At 43.0% G+C, this 19,616-nt stretch overlaps 1 protein-coding gene across 2 annotated transcripts in view; it reads right to left on the bottom strand.

Annotated features, from left to right (window-relative positions):
- LOC306638057 (uncharacterized protein) overlaps window positions 1-19,221 on the bottom strand; it is a 41,780-nt gene extending 22,559 nt beyond the window's left edge. Inside the window, exons 1-8 of one of the 2 annotated variants that reach the window (XM_079101146.1) lie at window positions 19,054-19,221; window positions 18,493-18,711; window positions 16,324-16,344; window positions 16,105-16,293; window positions 14,458-14,610; window positions 7,041-7,189; window positions 4,565-4,705; window positions 3,402-3,547 (exon numbers count right to left, since the gene is read on the bottom strand). In XM_079101146.1, coding sequence (XP_078957272.1) covers window positions 3,402-3,547; window positions 4,565-4,705; window positions 7,041-7,189; window positions 14,458-14,610; window positions 16,105-16,284 — 769 coding nt within the window. In that variant the 5' untranslated portion in view covers window positions 16,285-16,293; window positions 16,324-16,344; window positions 18,493-18,711; window positions 19,054-19,221. Of the gene's footprint in view, window positions 1-3,401; window positions 3,548-4,564; window positions 4,706-7,040; window positions 7,190-14,457; window positions 14,611-16,104; window positions 16,345-18,492; window positions 18,712-19,053 lie in introns of both variants that reach the window. The other variant, XM_079101147.1, reaches the window with a different exon arrangement.
- Between the last annotated feature and the right edge of the window lie 395 nt (window positions 19,222-19,616).

The following is a 19,616-nucleotide window of genomic DNA, read 5'->3' as shown; positions in this document are numbered from 1 at the left end:
CTACCTTGTATTCTATCAGATCATAATGGAATGAAATTAGAAACAAATGCCAAATAAAAAACAGAAACTACTCCAACACCTAGAAACTAAATAATATGCTATTGAATGAAGCATGGATAATAGAAAACATCAGGGAAGAGATAAAAAAAAATTCTTAGAGGTAAATGAAAATGATGATACAACATATCAAAATCTCTGGGACTCTATGAAGGCAGTAGTAAGAGGAAAATTCATAGCATGGAGCTCATTCAAGAAAAGAATAAAATGTCAATAACTAAATGATCTAACATTACATCTCAAAGCCCTAGAAAAAGAAGAACAGAACAACACCAAAAGCAGAAGACAGGAAATAATTAAAATCAGAGCTGAAATCAATGAAATTAAAACAAAAGAAACAATTCAAAAAATTGACAAAACAAAAAGTTGGTTCTTTGAAAAAGTAAACAAAATAGATAAACCCTTAGCACACTAATAAAGAAAAGGAGAGAGAAAACTCAGATAACTAAAATTCGTGATGAAAAGGGAAATATCAGGACAGACACAATTGAAATACATAACATAATTAGAAGCTACTTTGAAAGTCAATACTCCAACAAAATAGAAAATCTCAAAGACATCGACAAATTTCGAGAGACATATGATCCTCCCAGACTGAACCAGGAAGACATACACAATTTAAACAGATCAATTTCAAGCAATGAAATAGAAGAAGCCATTGAAAGCCTACCAACCAAGAAAAGCCCGGGACTAGACAGGTTCTCATCTGAGTTCTACAAGACCTTCCAAAAAGAACTTATACCAATATTCCTCAAAGCATTCCATGAAATAGAAAAGGAGGGAACCCTTCCAAATTCATTCTGTGAAGCTAGTATCACTCTGATACCAAAACTAGACAAAGACACATAAAGGAAAGAAAATTTCAGAATATCTCTGATGAATATAGATGCAAAGATCCTTAACAAAATTCTGGCAAATCCCATACAAAAACATATTAAGAAGATAGTGGACCTGATCAAGCGGGGTTCATCACTGGGATGCAAGGTTGGTTCAACATCCAGAAATCAATAAATTTAATTCATCACATCGATAGACTTAAGGTTAAGAATCATATGATTATTTCAATAGATTCAGAGAAAGTGTTTGACAAAATACAACACCGCTTCATGCTCAAAACACTAGAAAAAATAGGGATAGTAGGAATATTCTTCAACATTGTAAAGGCTATTTATGCTAAGCCCATGGCCAACATCATTCTTAATGAAAAAAACTGAAAGCATTCCCTTCAAGAACTGGAACAAGATAGGGATGCCCTCTTTCGTCACTTCTATTAAACATCATGCTTGAAATACTAGCCAGAGCAATTAGACCAAAGAAATTAAAGGGATACAAATACGGAAAGAAGAACTCCAACTGTCACTATTTGCTGATGACATGATTCTATATTTAGAGGATCCAAAAAACTCTACCAGAAAACTTCTAGACCTAATAAATGTATTAAGAAAAATAGCAGGATATAAAATCAACACACATAAACCTAATGCATTTTTATTCATTTTATTCACGAATCACCTGAAAGAGGAATGAGGAAAACAATTCTATTCGTAACAGTCTAAAAAAAAAAAAAAAAAAAAAAAAAACTTGGGAATCAATGTAACAAAAGAGGTGAGAGACCGCTACAATAAAAATGACAGAACATTTAAGAAAGAAATTGAAGAAGACCTTAGAAGATGGAAAGATCTCCCGTGTTCTTGGATAGACAGAATTAATATTGTCAAAATGGCTGTACTTCCAAAGGTGCTATACAGATTTAATGCAATTCTAATTAAAATTCCAATGACATTCCTCATCGAAATAGAGAAAGCAATCATGAAGAACAAAAGTCCCAGAATAGCCAAAGCAATCCTGGGCAGGAAGAGTGATGCAGGAGGTATTACAATACCAGATCTTAAACTATACTACAGAGCAATAGTAACAAAAACAGCATGATATTGGCACCAACCAATTATGACCATTATGGGGTAGTTATCCTTGTGTTCATTTTGCAACTGAAAAGGCTGATGTTAGATTGATTACATAACTTGTTCAAAGACATGCAGAGATTTGAAGCCAGGGCTCTGTGCTCTTAACTATTTGCTACAGTTTGCTGTGAGCAATTATTAAAAGTTGTTAGCTTTAAAGTGTGTCATGAATATGAATCCTTAGGATCTATTCAGACAAATGAAAAGCCATTTAGAGGGGAGTAAACAGCTATTGTTCTCATCCGTCCTGCCTCTGGCTTCCCCATGTGCCTAGGGATGGTTACTCCCTCCTTAGGAGATGCTGGCAGGACTGCTGGGCACAGAGCCCTGTACTCTGCGTCCGAAGGGTGTCTGAGTGTGTAATCCATCAGTCCTGGCCCATAGCTCACTACCCCTACACAGAGATTGGTCCAGCAGGCAAGTATGTGACCCAAAGAGGCCAGTTAGAACCTTCTTATGGGATTCGACACATAGTCATTGGAAGAGAGAGACTGTGCCTTTGGGTTGATTAGGAATCTCCGTTGCAGAGCCCTGGGGCTGCTGGTGGGCACATCACTGTCCTTTCTGCTTGGAGAAAGCCTAGCTGCCTAGGAGAGAAGGCCAATCCTCCAAGGGAACCAGAGTCAGGGGTGGCAAACTCAAGAGCTCCTGATGACATGGTTTGAAGCCCCTGATTCAGCCACTATGTGGTCCCCAGTACCCATGAACATCTCAATTATGTGAGCCAATAAGCCCCTGTTGCTCTTTAATCCTGTTGGGTTGCTTTCACGTTGAACTTGAAGAGACTGATTAACATACTGTATTAGTTTCTTGTTGCTGCAGTAACAAGTGACCACAAATTAAGTGGCTTAAAATAATACAAGTTTAGTTCATCGTACATTCTGGAGGTCAGAAGCTGAAATAGATCTTATAGGTTAAAAAAAAGGTGGCAGCAGAGATACATTCCTGGAGACTCTGGGGAAAATGAGTTTCCTTGTCTCGTTCAGCTTCTAGATAAGCCTACATTCTTCTGCTGCCGACCCCTTCCTCCTATCACTCCAACCTCTGCTTCTGTTGTCACAGTGTCTCTGACTCTGACCCTCCTGCCTGCCTTTTATGAAGACCCTGGTGATTACATTGTCCCCCCCAGGCCGTGCAGGCTGATCTCCCCAGCTCAAAATCCAGAACTTAATCTCATCTGCAGAGTCTCTTCCCATATGAGGTAACATTTACAGGCCCTGAAAATTAGGACAGACACTTTGGGGGTCCAGTAGTGTGTCTCCCACACATTGAAAGAAGAAGAATCTCCACTGACCACTAAGAAGGTCACTTTTAATCACAAAGCAGTTTCTTCCTTCCAGGTGGCCCCAGAAGGCGCATAGGGCCAAGTGTCCCAGTGCTTACTCTGGAGCGGCTGAGGGGGATTCCCGGTGTCTGGTGAGGCCGTGGCCGGCTGGTCTCGCCCCTGCATCTCTGCGTACTCCGCCAAGGGTCTGAGCAGAGCCAGAGCTCCGGAACACTGCAAGTGGTTACCTTCAAGGTGCAGCTCGCTGGGGAAGAGGGAGAAACAACCCTCACTGGGTGTTAGTTCCACTTCCTCAAATTAGGACTTAAGGTCTTCATCTGATACCTGCAGATCCACGTGCATAGCAGCGTGATTCACAACAGCCCAACTACGGAACCAGCCTAGGTATCTCTCAATAGTTTAATGGACAAAGAAAATGTGGTATATATACACAAGGGAGTTTTATTCAGCTAGAAAGAAGAATGATATTATATCATTTGCAATCTTGGGAGGCTGAGGCAGGAGGATCCCAAGTTCAAAGCCAGTCTCAGTAAAAAACGAGGTGCTAAGCAACTCAGTGAGCCCCTGTCTCTAAATAAAGTACAAAATAGGGCTGGGGATGTGGCTCAGTGGTCGAATGCCCCTGAGTTCAATCCCTGGTACCCACCCCCCAACAAAAAAAAAAAAAAAAAAAAAAGAAATTATATCATTTGCAGGAAAACAGACGGAACTTGAGAGCATTATGTCATGCAAAATAAACCAAACTCGGAAGGTCAAGGGTTGTATGTTTTCTCTCCTGTGTGGAAGCTAGAGAGGAAAGAGGAAAATAATGGTGGAGGGATCTCATGAAAATCAAAGAGAGACCAGTAAAGTAGAGGAAGGTGATTAGGGGAAGGGAGGAGGGGAGGGAAAGAAAAGGTACTGGGGAGGGACAATGACCAAATTGCATTGTTATATTGTGTGCACGTACAAGTTTATAACAATGAATCTCCCTATAGAGTATAATTTTAATGCACCAATAAAATATAGAGAAAAATTTTCAGCTGGTAAAATAACATGCCTAGCCATAAAATGATCAATGAGTAGATCATAGGGAATAAAAAATAGGCCATGTCACGAACAGATCTAGTGACTGTGTCAGCATGCACCCTTGATCCCCAGACTTAGCTAAAGGATCTTTCTCTTATATCAGGAAACCCAAACAAAAACAACTGTCACGATGGGTTGCCTAACTGAAGAGAAAATGTCGCCAAGGCGAGCGGGGAGGAGGGGACACTCTCACCATATGGCACTCTGGCTGGCGAGGGAGCCCAGCCGCTGCCCGCTCTGGGGCCCCAGCCCACAGTAACGCAGACTGAGGCTGCGAAGCCTGGGGTGCTTCTCCAGGCCAGAGAAAATACTCTCCATTTCTTCATCTCCAAATCTACAGGGAAACAAGAGGAACAAGTTAGTGACTTTTAAACTGGTGTGGCCGACTGCACTGCTAATTTTAAAGCTGTCCCCAGGGCAGTGAGAGGCATTTCTTCTGACCCCCAGCTTGGGTTTCCAGAGCCAGGGCTGGCTGTGGGGAGGTCGGCCCAGGGGTGGACTGAAGGGGACCAGAAGTCTGACTGCTGAGCACAGGGAGCCTAGGATGGTTTGACGGGCCCATTCCAGGGAGCAGATGGAGAACAAGCTCCCAGCCTGAGGTCGGCACTGTGGACATGGGGGAGGAGGCCAAGCTGGCAGGATGGCAGGAGTCTGAGAAAACCCCAGCGGCACCAAGACCCTGTAGGGAGGGGCCTTCTCAGGCATGTCCTGAGCAGCTTCAGGAAAGTTCGACATCTCATTCTCCAATCCTGGCTCTGTGCTCTCTGGCCTGGGACTGCACAGTCTTTAGTTTGCTGAGTGAAATCGCATGCATCTTCCACACCCTTCTTGGGAAGGGATTGGCAACATTTATGGATCAGGAAACTGAGGTTCAACGAGGTACAGTGACATCTTTAAGGAATCTGCAATGTCAAGGCTCCAACTTTAAGATGAAGGGTAATATTACCAGAAATAACTTTTAAAACGTGTTAGCTTGTTAACAAGTGATCACGGAGGGATGGGACGTGCGGGGACCCAGGTAGAGGGGGACGAGTCATGCAGAAGGAGGAAGGGCATCTTGCTTGGTGCGCTCACAAGCGCGTGAGGGAAGACAAGAGAAAATTCTTCACCCAGAAGCTGCTGACCTGCAACTTCTGTTGAGGTCCAAGGTGGTGCTTTCCAGCCACCAGACCCTGACAACCCTAGATGTCTATGCCTTGGCAGCAGGAGGTAAGTTAACTGACAGTGAAGGCAAACTGATTCTGAGGATGGGAATTTCTTCTTCTCTCTTTCCACCAGCATGGGGTCCCTCCCAGGACCTGGGGCTTAGTGGGGTCTCTTAGCAGTGGGGTTGGCTCTTCCCAGCAGACTGTGAGAAATCAGGGGGACTCCCAAGCAGAGCCTGCATTTGCTGTAGGGTATCCTGAGGACCCTGGCCTTCTGCTGCCCTGGGCCAGGAGACCCTGCCTAATGTTCCTGCAGGATCTTGGAGAACCTCCATGGAGAATTCCTTCTGCCTAGTGTTAAAATTTTTATTTATTTTCATTTTTTTTTTTTAGTTGTAGATGGACACAATACCTTTATTTAATCTATTTATTATTTTTGTGTGGTGCTAAGGATTGAACCCAGTGCCTCACATGTACTAAGCAAGCACTCTACCACTGAGCTACAACCCCAGCCCCTTCTGCCTAATTTTGCGGATGGACTTGTTTGGTATCACCATGACCCTAACAGGACCCTGGCTCTTTAAGGGACTTTGTGTCTGTGATTCCACTTCTCAGGAAGGAATCATTTCTCTCAACTCATGACCCTCTGGTGTTTTGGGTGCAAGACCGCATCTGGCTACATGGGAAGAATCACAGACTCCTAGACTCCTAAAGTGGGAATCATCTCAATAGAATCAGAAAGTTTCCATATGAGCATTGTGGAATTGTTTGTGGATGGTAAATAACGGAGCCCAGGAAATTCAGTGCCATGATCAGAGGTGGGCTCTGATTCAGGCTATCTGGATTCACAGCAAGGATCCATCCCTAAGCTCTGAATGACCTTGAACAAGTCTTCCCTCGTCTCTAGTCTAGGGATAGAAATCCCATAGGTCATTGGGAGAATAAGTAAGCTAATTCCTGAAGATGCCTGGCACACAGTAAGCAGCACTTGATAACTGTCTGCCGGCGTTATTATTATTATTATGATGATGATGATTCCCCAGACCTGCCCCTGACGTGCTTGGCACCCCAGCTCTCTGAAGGACATCTCTGCTCCTCCCTGGCACCTCACCTTTCTCCCAGCTCCTCTCCTGGTCAACCCCTCACCTAAGGAACTGTGGTTTCCCTTATCTGAGGTACCACGAAACCTGTATACAGACACGACTTTCCACGTTGATTCTGCAGAATCAAGAGCCTGTCTTTTCTCACTGTACTGAAGACTCGCGTGGATGGCGGTGTTGCCTATGGTCCTCAGCAAGGGGCACAGTGTCTTCTATAAGTTGGCCTCCCACAGATATTTGTGGAAAGAACAAATGAGTAGAAGAGACTCTTTTGAGAACCCTGAAGTTTACTCAGGCACATCTACTCTGGAGGTTTTAGAGGGTCCTTCTTCAGCCATGCCTTGCTGAGGCACAGGATCCCGGAGCGGCCCTCCCCGGCTGCTGCCTCTCAGGCTGCCTGAGGAACTCCACATTCCAGCCTTACCTGCAGTAATCGAGGACAAGAGAACACAAACAGCTGGACTGCAGAGCCTTCCCGAGTCGCCCCAGGGACCAGGGATCCATCTTGCAATTGATGATTTCCAAGGTGGTAAATGGACAGGTGGCCCGCCCCTTCGACTCCAGAAACAAAGCCTAACAGGGCAGGTTTGAAACACGCCACTTAACCATGACAGATGCACTGTGCTCTCATGTGCTGCTCACATCAATGGCATTCATTACCTCAACGTTTTTGCCTTGAAGATAATCTTTAATAAACCAGGGAAAAGAGGGCATGAAAAATCAAACGGTATCCCTTGAAAATAAAGATTTGTTGAAGAATTATACGAGAAATGCTAAGCTTTATGATGAGATGAGATATAATTTAGGATTTCATTTTTGACTTTATTAGGGGCTGAATTATGTACCCCCCCATTCAGATGTTGAGGTTCAATGCCCAGTACCTCAGAACATGATTGTTTTTGGAGATGGAGTGTTTGAGAGGTAATTAAGTTAAAATGAGATCAGGAGGTAAGCCCTAACCCAATATGACTGATGTCCTTATAACAGGAGGAAATCTGGACACAGATGTCCACAGTGAAGACCATGTGAAGACTGAGGAATAAGAGATCAACTGCAAGCTCTCTTCCTGGCCATCACGAACTGAGCAGCTTTCCTCCACCACACCCTTCTGCCATGATGTTCTGTTCTACCTTGGGCCCAGAGTTATGGAGTCGGCCAACCACAGACTAAGCTGTGACCCAAAATAAACGTTTCCTCCTTTAAGTTGTTCTTGTTGGGTTCTTGTTAGTTTCAAGAAACCATCCCTGCCAATACTTCAGTCTTAGGCTTGCACCTCCAGAAGTGTGAGACACAACCTTCTGTGGCTTAAGCCACCCAGCCTATAATACTGTTAGGACAACCCCAGCAGACTAAGATGCTGACTTTCTAATTAACAAATGTATCCTTCTGTGGTTGTGTGTTTTAAAGTGGAGAGATACAGCTATGCTGCTCTTATAATTCAAGAAAAACATTAGAATAAGTTACTTGTCACTCATAGTCATGATGTTCTCAGGGTGTGGAGGTCTACTCAGAACCTGACTGTGCAAATTCAGCATCTGGATGCTTTTACTGCTAAAGCACCTGGACTGAGTACAGCACGTGAGCACTCAGGGTGCCCTCCCACCCCATCTGCCTGTTTCCTGAGCACAGGGGTCTATGGAAAGGCCATTTCTTTGAATAACAGAGGACATAAGTAACAGTTAAATCCCCACCTGACTGAAAGGGGAGGCTATTTAAAACTGCAAATTATGAGAATGTCACAAATGCCACTTTTCGGCAATTAGAACCACCACAGGCTAAGGATTCCTTTGGCTTAGAATTTAAGCCTAGAAGAGGCCTTGGTGGGATTTGGAAGATTTAGGGGTTTCGAGGTAATGACATGTTGGTTGTACATAGGATTCCAAATTATACCTTGGCTGGGTATAAAAAGGCCCTTTTAACCTTAACTACAGGGCAGGGGCCTGAGGCCTGTGTAATGAGAAATGCCAGTTTGACTGCTGGATTGGATTTCTCCAGCTGTGTTTGACAGAGGAGCCCATGTGGCACATCAGTGCCTGTGTTAACACTGATCTGGGCTGAACAGGCTCTTGACCAGGTTCCAACACTCCCAACCAGAGGTTGGTGGTGTCGCATGCTGGGCACCAGCACTGTTGTAGGGATCACAGTCCTCTAACCCAGATCCCTGAGCAAGCTCCAGATGTGCGAGAGGGCCACATTTTAAGGATCTGTGAAAGATCACTTCATACATGCATGGACAACATTCTGTTTTGGGTTTCACTAACTGACTCTTTGGATAAAAGCAACTAAAAATGCTGGTTACGGATTTAAGATATCTTTTCAAAATCTATTTTTCTAACCACGACAAAATACACATAAATAACACTTGACATTGTGATCATCTTAAGGTCGAGTTCGGGGGCATCGGGTGTGTTCACGTTAGACTGCGACCATCACCCCTGTCCATTCCCAGAACTCCTTTCATCTTGCAAACCTGAAACTGTAACAGATAAACAGTACCTCCCAGTCCCCTCTCCACCCATTTCCTGCCCCTGCTCTATATTCTGTCTATGAATTTGACTACTCTAGCTGCCTCAAGTAAGTGGAACCATACCTTACTTGTCCTTTTGTGACTGGCTCATATCACTTAAACTAATGTCCTCAAAGTTTATTCCATGCTGTAGGAAGACTTCCAGTTTCTCCCTATCCTTGCCAACACTTATTGTTGTCTGCTTTCTTGATAGTAGTTTTCCTCATGGGTGTGAGGTGGTAGGTCATTACAGTTTTTATTTGCATTCCTTAGTGATTAGTGATGCTGAATATCTTTTCATGTGTAATTGGCCATATGGCTTCTTTGAAGAATCTATTCAAGAATCAATTCCTTCCTCTTTAAATCTGCACCATATTCCATTGTATATTTTGCTTGTTTATTCGTCTGTCAAGGGTACTTGGGTTGCTTCTACCTTTGACTATTGCAAAATAATGCTGCCATGAATATGGATTTTCAAATAACTCTTCCAGACCAACTCTGCTTCCAATTTTTTGAGTGTGTACTCAAAAGTATAATTGCTGGAATATGTGGTAATTAAAAACACTTTCTAAGGGCTACCATACTATTTTCCATAGAAGCTGCACCATTTTACATTGCCACCAATAGGACATAAGGCCTCCAGTTTTCCCCTGACCCTTGCCAACACTTATTATTGTCCACTTTCTTGATAACAGTCTTCCTAATGGGTGTGAAATGGTATGTCATTACAGTGAAGGCAAGGAGTCCAGTAGAAGATACTACTTGAAGGTGTGGTCCCCCAAGGCAAAGAGAGGCACATTAGTACTATACACTTAGAGAAAGCATGAGCTAGAAATGAACCCAACTTGCTTTCTCCTGCCAAAGAACCCAGGGAAAATTGCCTATCTCACATTGATAAAGACTGGGGGGGAAATATATTACCGGAGCACTCCTGAACTAGCCTTAGCACAGATGTGCACCCTGAATTAACACCATCTGGAGATTTCAAAGAGCCCTTAGGTCAGGAATTCAATGCAACCCTGGGTGGTGATGGCAGGAGTTATGCAAATACTCTCTGGAGGAAGCTCGCTTCAAACCGGAGCTCAGGGAATTGCCACAGCTATTTTTCCAGGAAATGAGAGTTTGCAGTAAAAATGAATTCCCCAAACATACAAAGAAATGTCACCATGACTAAGAGCTAGAGGAAGCAAAGCACAGCAATCTCAGACCCTGAAATAATTAGATTATTGAAACTCTTAAACACAGAAGACAAAAATGACTTTTAATACACTCGAAGAAATATGAGAATTTTTTAATAAAAAAAGGCAGGAGATTAGAAAAAATGTCCACTAGTGCTCTCTCCTTGTCTCTGCTCCGTCACACTTCCCTAAACAAACATTGCAGATTTACCTGTTTTTTTGAACTTTATGTAAATGCAAGAATGCAATGTACATTCTTTTGTATCTCTTTCCATTTTTGCATTATGTTCGTGAGAGTTGTTGTGTTTTATTTTGGCTTAGCTGTAGTTCATTCATTTCATTGCCATACAGTGTTCTGCAGTGTGAATACAGCATGATTTATTTGTCTGTTCTACAGTCAGTTGATAGACATTTGGATTGCTTCCGTGAATGTTTTCATTTGTGTCTCCTAGTGCCTGCGTACGTGTATTTATGGGACATGTGTACCTACAGGATAGAATTGCTGCATCACAGACTTTGGAATCAGTAGACACTGTAACAGATTTCCAAAATGATTGTACCAACTTACACTCCTACCACAGGGTATGCAAACTTCAGTTGCTCCACGTCCTCTCTGACATTTGTTAATGAACATCTATTTTCACTATTCCTGTGGTTGCAAAGAGGTATCTCTTCATATTTTTAATTTACATTCCCCTCAACCCATAATGAAGTTGAGCATCTCTTCATATATTTATTGGGTCTTTGACAACTTCTGTGAAGTTCTTATTCAAGTTTCCTGATCACAGTTCTATTCGATTGTTTGACTTTCACTTAATGATATGTGGGAGTTACTTCAGTATCTTGCATATGGATCCTTTTTGGTTTTACACATCTAGGAAAGATCTTTTCCAGCTCTGTGACCTGGCTGTTAGTTTTAATGGAGTCCATCTTACCAATCTTTTCTTTTATGGTTCTTCTTGTGTTCTGTATAAAAGTCTTTCTGCACTGCGATGTCATGACGATATTATATTATCATCTAGAAATTTTATTGTCTTGCCTTTCAATCTATAATCTACCCAGAATGATTTGGGGGATGATATGAAGGAGGGATCAAGTTTCTTTAGCCCCATGGTGATATCCAATTGTCTCAGCATCATTGGTGGAAGAGACCATCTTTTCCCCACTGGTCTGTATAGTAATCTTTGTCAAGAAATAGACATCCACGTAAGTGTGGTCTGTTTCTTCTATGCTGGTTTACTTATCTATCCTTGCAGCAATATTACACTATCTGAATTTATGTAGTTTTATAATAAGCATTGATGTCTGTTAGAGCAAATTCTCCTGCTGTGATGTTCCTGTCCAAGATTTTCTTGCTTATTCTTGGCTATTTACATCTCTCTATAAAATTCATGATCACCTTTTCAAGTTTTAGAAGGAAATCATTTTCGTGGTTCTTTGATTCTTGCTGAGTTGCCAACCTTCCATCTGGGATCATTTGTTTCTGTCTGGAGGAGATGTTTTTGTATTTCCCTATGGGAAGACATGCTGGTGACAAATTCTAGTCTCTGTTGGTTTAATAATTTCCTTTTTCACTTTCATTTTTTAATATTTTTGGGGGTGTAGAAATCTCAGATATTCTACTAGTGAGTGACTTCCATGGTTTCTGTTGAAGTCAGAAGTCATTTTTTTATTTTTTATTTTTATTTATTTATTTATATTTTTTTTGCGGTGCTGGGGATTGAACCCAGGGCCTTGTGCTTGCAAGGCAAACACTCTACCAACTGAGCTATCTCCCCAGCCCAGTTTTTTATTTTTATAATCAACTCAACATTAATTTGCAAAATTCAGTGGACTTAACTGTGACATTTCCATACAGGCATACAATGGACTTGGCAGGGGTCAGTTTTATTGCTGCTCCTTTAAAGGTACAGATGCTCCTTGACTTAAATGGGGTTATGTCCTGGGTGTATTAAGCACATCTTAACTTACAATGGTAAGTGTAGATGCACTTAATATACCCAATGTACCGAACTTCAGAGTTTAGCCTGACCTACCCTAAACATACCCAGAACATTTATGTTAGCCTACAGTTGGGCAAGATCATCTAACACAAAGCTCATTTTATAATAAAGTGTTGAATGATTTTATTATCACAAAGTCAAAAAATTGTAAGTTGAACAATATAAAATCAAGTACTGTCTCCAGTGTGTTTTCCATGATCAGTTATAAGAGTTTCTCTTCTTCAGTAGTTTTAAGTTTTCTTTGTATTTAGCTTGTTTGGGATTCATAGCTCTGCTTGAATATGAGGTAATGCCTTTCACCAGGGGGAAAAGGTTCTTAGCGATTATCGTTTCAAGCAGTGCTTTACCCCACTCTCATTCTCCTCTCCTTCTGGGGCTCCAGTGACACATACTCACCTACTAGGTCTCTCCTATTATGACTTTCTTCTGTTATTTCATGCTTCACTCAGATATTTTCTTTTGACTGTATTGTTTTACTAATTATTACGCTAAATCTGTTTAAAATGCTGTTAAACCCATTTATTGAAGGTTTAATTTCAATTACTATACAGAATTTTTTAGTTACAGAATGTCCATTTAGTTCTTTCTTTTTTCTAATTTTTGCAAAAATCATGATTTTTTTTTTTTGTTTTGGTCTCATATTTCTTTGAACATTGTAAGCACAGATCTTTAAGTGCACACGTCTGATAAACCAAATATCCGAGTCCTTGTGGGCTGTTTGCATCATCATTGTATCTACAGTCCGTGTACTTTTTGTTCATGCTGTTTTGCTTCCTCACATAGCTTCCCCTCCCCCCTCTTTTGTCTACTGGATTTTATTCTTTACAAAATTGTTCATAGGTACAATTGGAGGCCTATGATGTTGTAATTGTCTTCCAAGGAATATTTTCATTTGCTTCTGACCCATGGGGCACTAGTAATCTAGTATCCCTCAATTTAATGTCAAGACTTAAGATGATCAGAAACTAATCCATGCTGTCTGAGTGTGGTTCAGCTGTGTTCCAGGCGTGGCCTTTTTCTGTCGCAGACCAGAGCAAGGAAAGGTTCACTAGGGTTTCCCCAGACAGCCAGTGTTGCCTAGCGTTGGCACAATTATCAAAAACACTTGCTTAACTTCTCGGCTTGTCAGCTGCCTTCTTTGAAATCAGGCAGCTCTGAGGAGATTGTCCTTGTACTGTTCTCTTCCCCGGGCCTCCACCTCCTACTAGGTCATTTGTCCTGTGTGTGCATGCACATTTTTAGCTTCTGTTGCTGTACTCAGTGAAGGAATTGGTCTGAATTATTTGCCGTTTCCAGAAGTGAAGTCCTTCTCTTTAGCAATAATGGAAGTTCAATTTTAAAAAAACAGTTAATCTATGCTTGTATATGTCATATAGAAAATAGTAGCACTCAAAAGTAATGAATGTGGAGAAATTTTGAAAATATCATGTGAATAAAAAACATAAGTCACAATATCATACGGAGTACAATTCCATTTATACAGCTGAACTCCTAGGAACATAAATAATTAAAGCATAAAATATTCAAGGGATTAGTACACATCAACTTTAGGCTGGGAAATAGATTGGGGAAAAAAAGAAGTGAAATGAAGCTTAGCTGTTATATTGGTAAATATCTACAATTTTATTCCTTAAAAAAGTGTATTATGGCAGATGTGGTGGCACATGCCTGTAATCCCAGTGGCTCAGGAGGCTGAGGCAGGAGGATTGCAAGTTCAAGACCCATCTCAGCAACTTAGCAAGGCCTTAAGCAAGTTAGGGAGACCCTGTATCAAAATACAAACACGAGTGCGCGTACACACACACACACACACACGCACACACACACACATACACACACACACACACACACAAACAGGCTTGGGATATAGTTCAGTGGTAAAATGCCTCTGGGTTCAACCTCCAGTACTGGGGGTGAGGAGGTGGGGGGAAGGTGTATTACATGTGAGGGCTGAGTTCATGGATGTCAGTTCTAATATTTTCTCCATTTTTATACATTTGAAATGTTTTACTAAAAATATAGTCATTAAAAAAAAAAAAAGAAAACCTTTCAACATGTGGGTCAACAACCAAATAACCTGGAACTGGAATATATGGTATTAAACACGTATTCAATTTTAAGGTTTGAAGAAATATTTTTAAAACCAAGACTCACGAGCCGGGCCATCTCCGGGTTGCTCAGCTGAAGGCCCCAAATGCAGATCTCTTTCCCCAGTGTGTATCGCTCATCTCGGATCGTCATGAGCAAAGGTTCCAGGGACACTAGTAGGATGCTAGGCGGGGAGTTGTCAGGTCTCACAAGCACAAACTGGAGGATAAGGAAGAGCAAGAGGTGGGCATCAGTACATGCGGAAAGGAGTCTGGTCATTAGACAACATCGGAAGATCCCTCGAAACATTCACTGTGGCCCCGCGTGCACTGGCTGTGGTGCTCCAGCACTGACTAACCAAGTCCCTGCCGCACGCAAAGCTCAGGGGACTTTAGCGCAGAGATTTTTCTGGCTGGTTACTACCTACTATTGGGTGAGAAAATCAATTTAGTGGAGTTCAACTGGCTTTTTCTATTCTCTTCTTTAATAAAATAGAAAAGAATGGAAATTATCTGAGTATATCTTATGGAGCACAACTAATGATTGTCTCATGAGAGTCTCCTTCTCATGCTGTTGGGATTGCAGTAGAAACCCTACCCATGCAACATGAACAGCCCTACGGTTGTGCTGATGTGCTCTGGGGCTTATTTACTCGGTTTGTGATGCTAATTGCATTCCTGATGATGATTGTAATAAAAAAAATTGGAAATTGTTGCTGAAAGGGCAAATTTGAGCAAGATTTATGATTCATCCTTATCATTAAGTAGTAGAGACCAAGTGTAAGAACTACACTAGAAAATATTGATTAGTAATTATTTTACCAGAAGCAGAATAGCCGTGGGAAGATTTTCCACTGGGATGCGGGGGAGCTGTGTGTGGAAGACCTGGAGGGCAGATGGGGTGGGAGGGGAGAGGGAGAAGAGGGAGGGGAGAGCAGTGGCCCTGGGTGAAGGGGGCAGAGAGGGCTGAGCAGGTACTTCTGGAGTGAGGTGCACCCCAAAACACACTCAGAAGTGAATTCGGCCCAAAGTAGCCTTAGAATAATGATCTTCTTTTTCAGAGAACCCATCTCTAATAATTTTGTTTAACCTGGTGTCTTGTTTGCCACTCTGCCCTGGAGGAAATCAGCCGGTCCCTGGTTATCAAAGTACAGGCTGCCTTTTGGGACTTGCTTTGTTGTGCTGGTGACCTCCTCTCTCCTGTTCCCCGCTCATACTCAAGCCCTGGATTTAATCTCAGGGAAGAGGTGACGTCGGCACTTTTTTTCTGAAAAGCAGAGTTTTGGAGGCCGAGTTCTGCACTGCACGTGAGAGGGTCTCCCCAGGGCAATGGGTGAGGGGGAGCTGGCTTGAGGACAGGGGCACAGGTTGGGCCATCGGGAGGACACGTTCCTGCGGAGGGTCAGGGAGGGGAGTCCGGCGATGAGGCGGGGAGGCTCTGGAACTGGACCTTCCAGATGTGGAGTCAGGGGAGCAGCTGGTGGTCCCTCCAGCTGAGAAGTGGGGTGAGAGAGCAGGCCTGCTGGTCCCCAGCAGGAGCGGGAGGTAGGAGAAGAGCTGAGCTGAGCCGGCCTTGGCGGGCCTGGCTGCCATCAAGGCTTTGAACTTCACTGGGTCAGGAACGCAGCGGGGGTACTGAGGACCCATGTTCCTGGGGGGTGACCCCCCGTCCGTCTGTTTCACAGAAGCCTAGGGACAGACCGCCACTGCTCACCTTTCTGAGGCTCTGCTCGCTGTCGATGCTGCTGTCCAGGTCCCTCTGGACGGCTGGGCACACAGGCGTCCCAGACTGCGCACAGTGCCTCTCGTAGGTTTTCAGGAACTTTTGAAGAACCGGGACGATGTCAAGGGAAGCCCCTTTGGTTTTTCGTTTCCCTTCCTTTTTTCCTGGCATTGTTTTACAGCGTGGGATTCCACTTGGATTCCACTTGGATTCCGGAAACAGTAACGTGTCCTAAAACATACAGGTTTTAAGGTACAGAACGTGCCTCTCCCTCTCCGGGGAAGTTTCTTCTTCTTTCTTTCTTTCTTTTTTTTTTTTTCTTTTTTATTTTTGCAGCACTGGGGCTTGAATCCAGGGCCTCACACAGGCCAAGCAAACCTCTACCACTGAGCCACATCCCTAGCCCCACATCTCCCTCTAAGTATAGACAGATATTGTTGTACTCCCTTCCCTAAAAAAATCTTAAAAAGTGTTTCAATTATCTTAAATAGGGCTAGGGAGTCAAGACAGAGGTAGTAGAAAGGAATTGTTCAATATCCAGGTTCCATGTTTATGGATCCATGTTTTTTCTTTAGGATGCTTTAAAATGGGGGGAGTACCCCCAGACACCCATAACACTAACACTGGGTACCAAGAATTATCAGGGACACACTGATTTAAAAATGGCACAATTCTTGCCAGACATCATATATATCGAAGTGATTAGGAATTCGAACTTTGTAGGCAAATAGATCTGGGTTGTAGTGTTGTCTCTGCCACTAGATTCTCTGGCTTTAGGTGAGTTATGAAGTCAACTGTAAAATGGATTATGGTTGTTTTAAAGATTAAATAAAGTAAATTTATACAGCACTTTATACAATGCCTGGCATATAGTGGAAGTACCCCATAAACTGTATTATTGATGTTATTAGGAAAACCACCCAATTCATACTGATTTTGTTTCTTAAATCAGCCAACCCTGAAGGGTCCCTGCCTTGATAGCTAAAGTTAATGGTGAGGTTTCTGAACTGGGTTTGCAGAGACAACGGTTTTCAGGAATTGGCGTGGTTTTCCCACAGAGGAAGGTTTCCAGCTAAAGACTGTCCAAAGTGTTTAACATGGAAAGGGCCCAGTCTGGCTTCTCTGAGGCAGCTGCCTGGAGCAGAGCCCTGAGTGGAATTCTGAGGCCCAGCCCCACCTGGGTGATGGCCAGGAGTGGCGGATGAACAGCTGTCCTGGTTTGCCCAGTACTTTTCTGGTGTAAGCTTTCAAAGTCTTGGATTAAACAACCTGAAAAGTCCCAACCAGAGCTATAATATTGTGATTTTCCCTTATGCCGGTATGTGTCTCCATGTTCTGCTGGTTTCCTTCTTTCTTTCCAGAATGTTTTTCACTCCCGTTGAGATAATTTGTTATGCAGCAATAAGATACTAATACCACTGAGGTCTAATTTGAAATTGTGAACTAATCCAGCTCATAGTTCACATGGCGTCTAACAGATGTTGACTGGACTTCTCTTGAAAATATAAAATATCCCATAGTGCCCATAAGTTTGTGGCCGTGCCTCTAAGTACTCAACATACCATTTGGGAATTGTGACTCTCAGGCACAAAGCAAAAAGATCAAGAAGATTTATCAATTTAAATTTATATAAATTTTAAAGCTAATAACATAGCTTTAAAATAAATAAAACAAAATTGGCAGAATTAATAGCAGAAGTAGAAAATTTATATTCTTATCCTTCTCTCATTAACTGATAGAATAAGCATATAAAATTCAGTAAAGATAAATGTAATGGGAAACCACTAGAGAGATGTAAGTAGAAGAGTCACATGATCTGATTTATGTTTCAGAAACACCATTCTGGCTGCTGGCTGGAGACAGACCCACTGCAGTAAGGGTGCACAGGGGAGAAGCGATAGATGGAAGAGCCAGTTTCCTTTTGACATTTACTTCTCAGTAGCCCCATGTTTTTTCAGTTTCTTTAGACTGCTCCCCCAGACTGGGCAGCTTCCCAAAACCTATATATCATCTTAGGCCTGGTAAACCTTTTATTTTACAAGTGACAGAGGGAGGAAGAGAGAGAAGGAACTTGCCGGCTGAGAACAGAACCAGGCCTCCTGACCCTCCAGATTATTTTTGGTAAGCATGGCAGGTGGTTCTTCTCATTTGGCAAACACTGGCGTGGCATCATGGAGGCACTATGGAGTGAAGAAGGAGCCCTCCAGGCTTCCGGGGTGAGGAGAAACGGGTTTGAATCCCCTGTGCATCAGTTACCAGTAGGGTGTCCAGGATTAACATCACTTCTTTAAACCCCACTTCCTTCACCTGTGAGAATGGGAATTATGTTTCTTTGGCCTCCACAGAAGCCAAGAAAAGAGGCCTAATAATAAGGCTCACCTTGCTGGTATCTCAGACTTCCAGCCTCAGAACTGAGAGAAATAAATTTCTGTTCTGTAAGCCAGCCAGTCTATAGTATTTTGTTAGGGCAACCCAAGCTGACCGAGACAGATAGGAAGCACACAGTGTCACATCACAGGGAGTACTGATCACACCATAGGGAGTTTTTCTTCTTCCTCTTTGCCTTAGTCAACTTCTTTTTCAATATGACCAAAAGACCTAACAAGAACAAAGAAGAGAAGGAAATTTTTATTTTGGCTCAGAGTTTCAGGGGTTTAGTCCATGGTCAGTTGACTCCATAGCCCTGGGCCCCTCATGGTGGAAAGGCATGGTGGAGGAGAGCGGCTCAGTTCATGGCAACCAGGAAGCAGAGGGAAAGAAAGAGCTCTGCTCACCAGGTAGAAAATATAAACCCCAAAGTCACACCCCCAGTGACCTGCTTCCTCCAGCCACACCCTACTTGCCCCAGTTACCCCCCCCCAGTTAATCCATCAGTAGATTAATCCACTGATAAGATTATAGCTATCATAATCTAATCATTTCACCTCTGAAAATTCTTACATTTCTCACACATGAACTTTTGGGGGACTCTTCCTATTTAACCATGACATTCTCCTTGTTTTCAGACATTGGCCTCTAACTCAAGATCCTCCTGCCTCAGCCTCCCAAGTAGCTGGAATTACAGGCCAACATCAAAATTTTCACCAATCTTTTCTGACAAACAACACATATAGATGCTGTAAATGCTCCAGTAAGACGGCATAATATTTTATCACAAGAATTTCCTTGTCATTTCTAAATACAGTAAATGCCGCCCAGGTTAGTAAAGACCGGGCCTTCAAAGCCAGCATGGATTGGTGGGATCGTTACAGAACATTTACTGACCGTCCAGCTGTGGGGCCACACCTGTGGTAGGCTTTACTTATCTAAAGGTGACTCTCCCCAACCCCCAGCATCCTGGAAATGGGACAGTGGAGGCGGAAGCTGAGGAGGTGAGAGCCGGGGCCAGCGGGCGCTGCCCTCTGTCACCAGGGATGGGGGAGAAGACCCAGCTTTGCGTCCCCCGCTCACCCAGCTGGGACAGCTGCTGACTCCGCCCCGGAGTCCCAGGCGGCAGGGAGGAG

The sequence above is a fragment of the Sciurus vulgaris genome, assembly GCF_902686455.1.
Source record: "Sciurus vulgaris genome assembly, chromosome: 10".
Classification (NCBI taxonomy): Eukaryota; Metazoa; Chordata; class Mammalia; order Rodentia; family Sciuridae; genus Sciurus; species Sciurus vulgaris.
The sequence above is the reverse complement of the archived record's forward strand: the minus strand, read 5'-3'. Positions and strand labels throughout refer to the sequence as shown.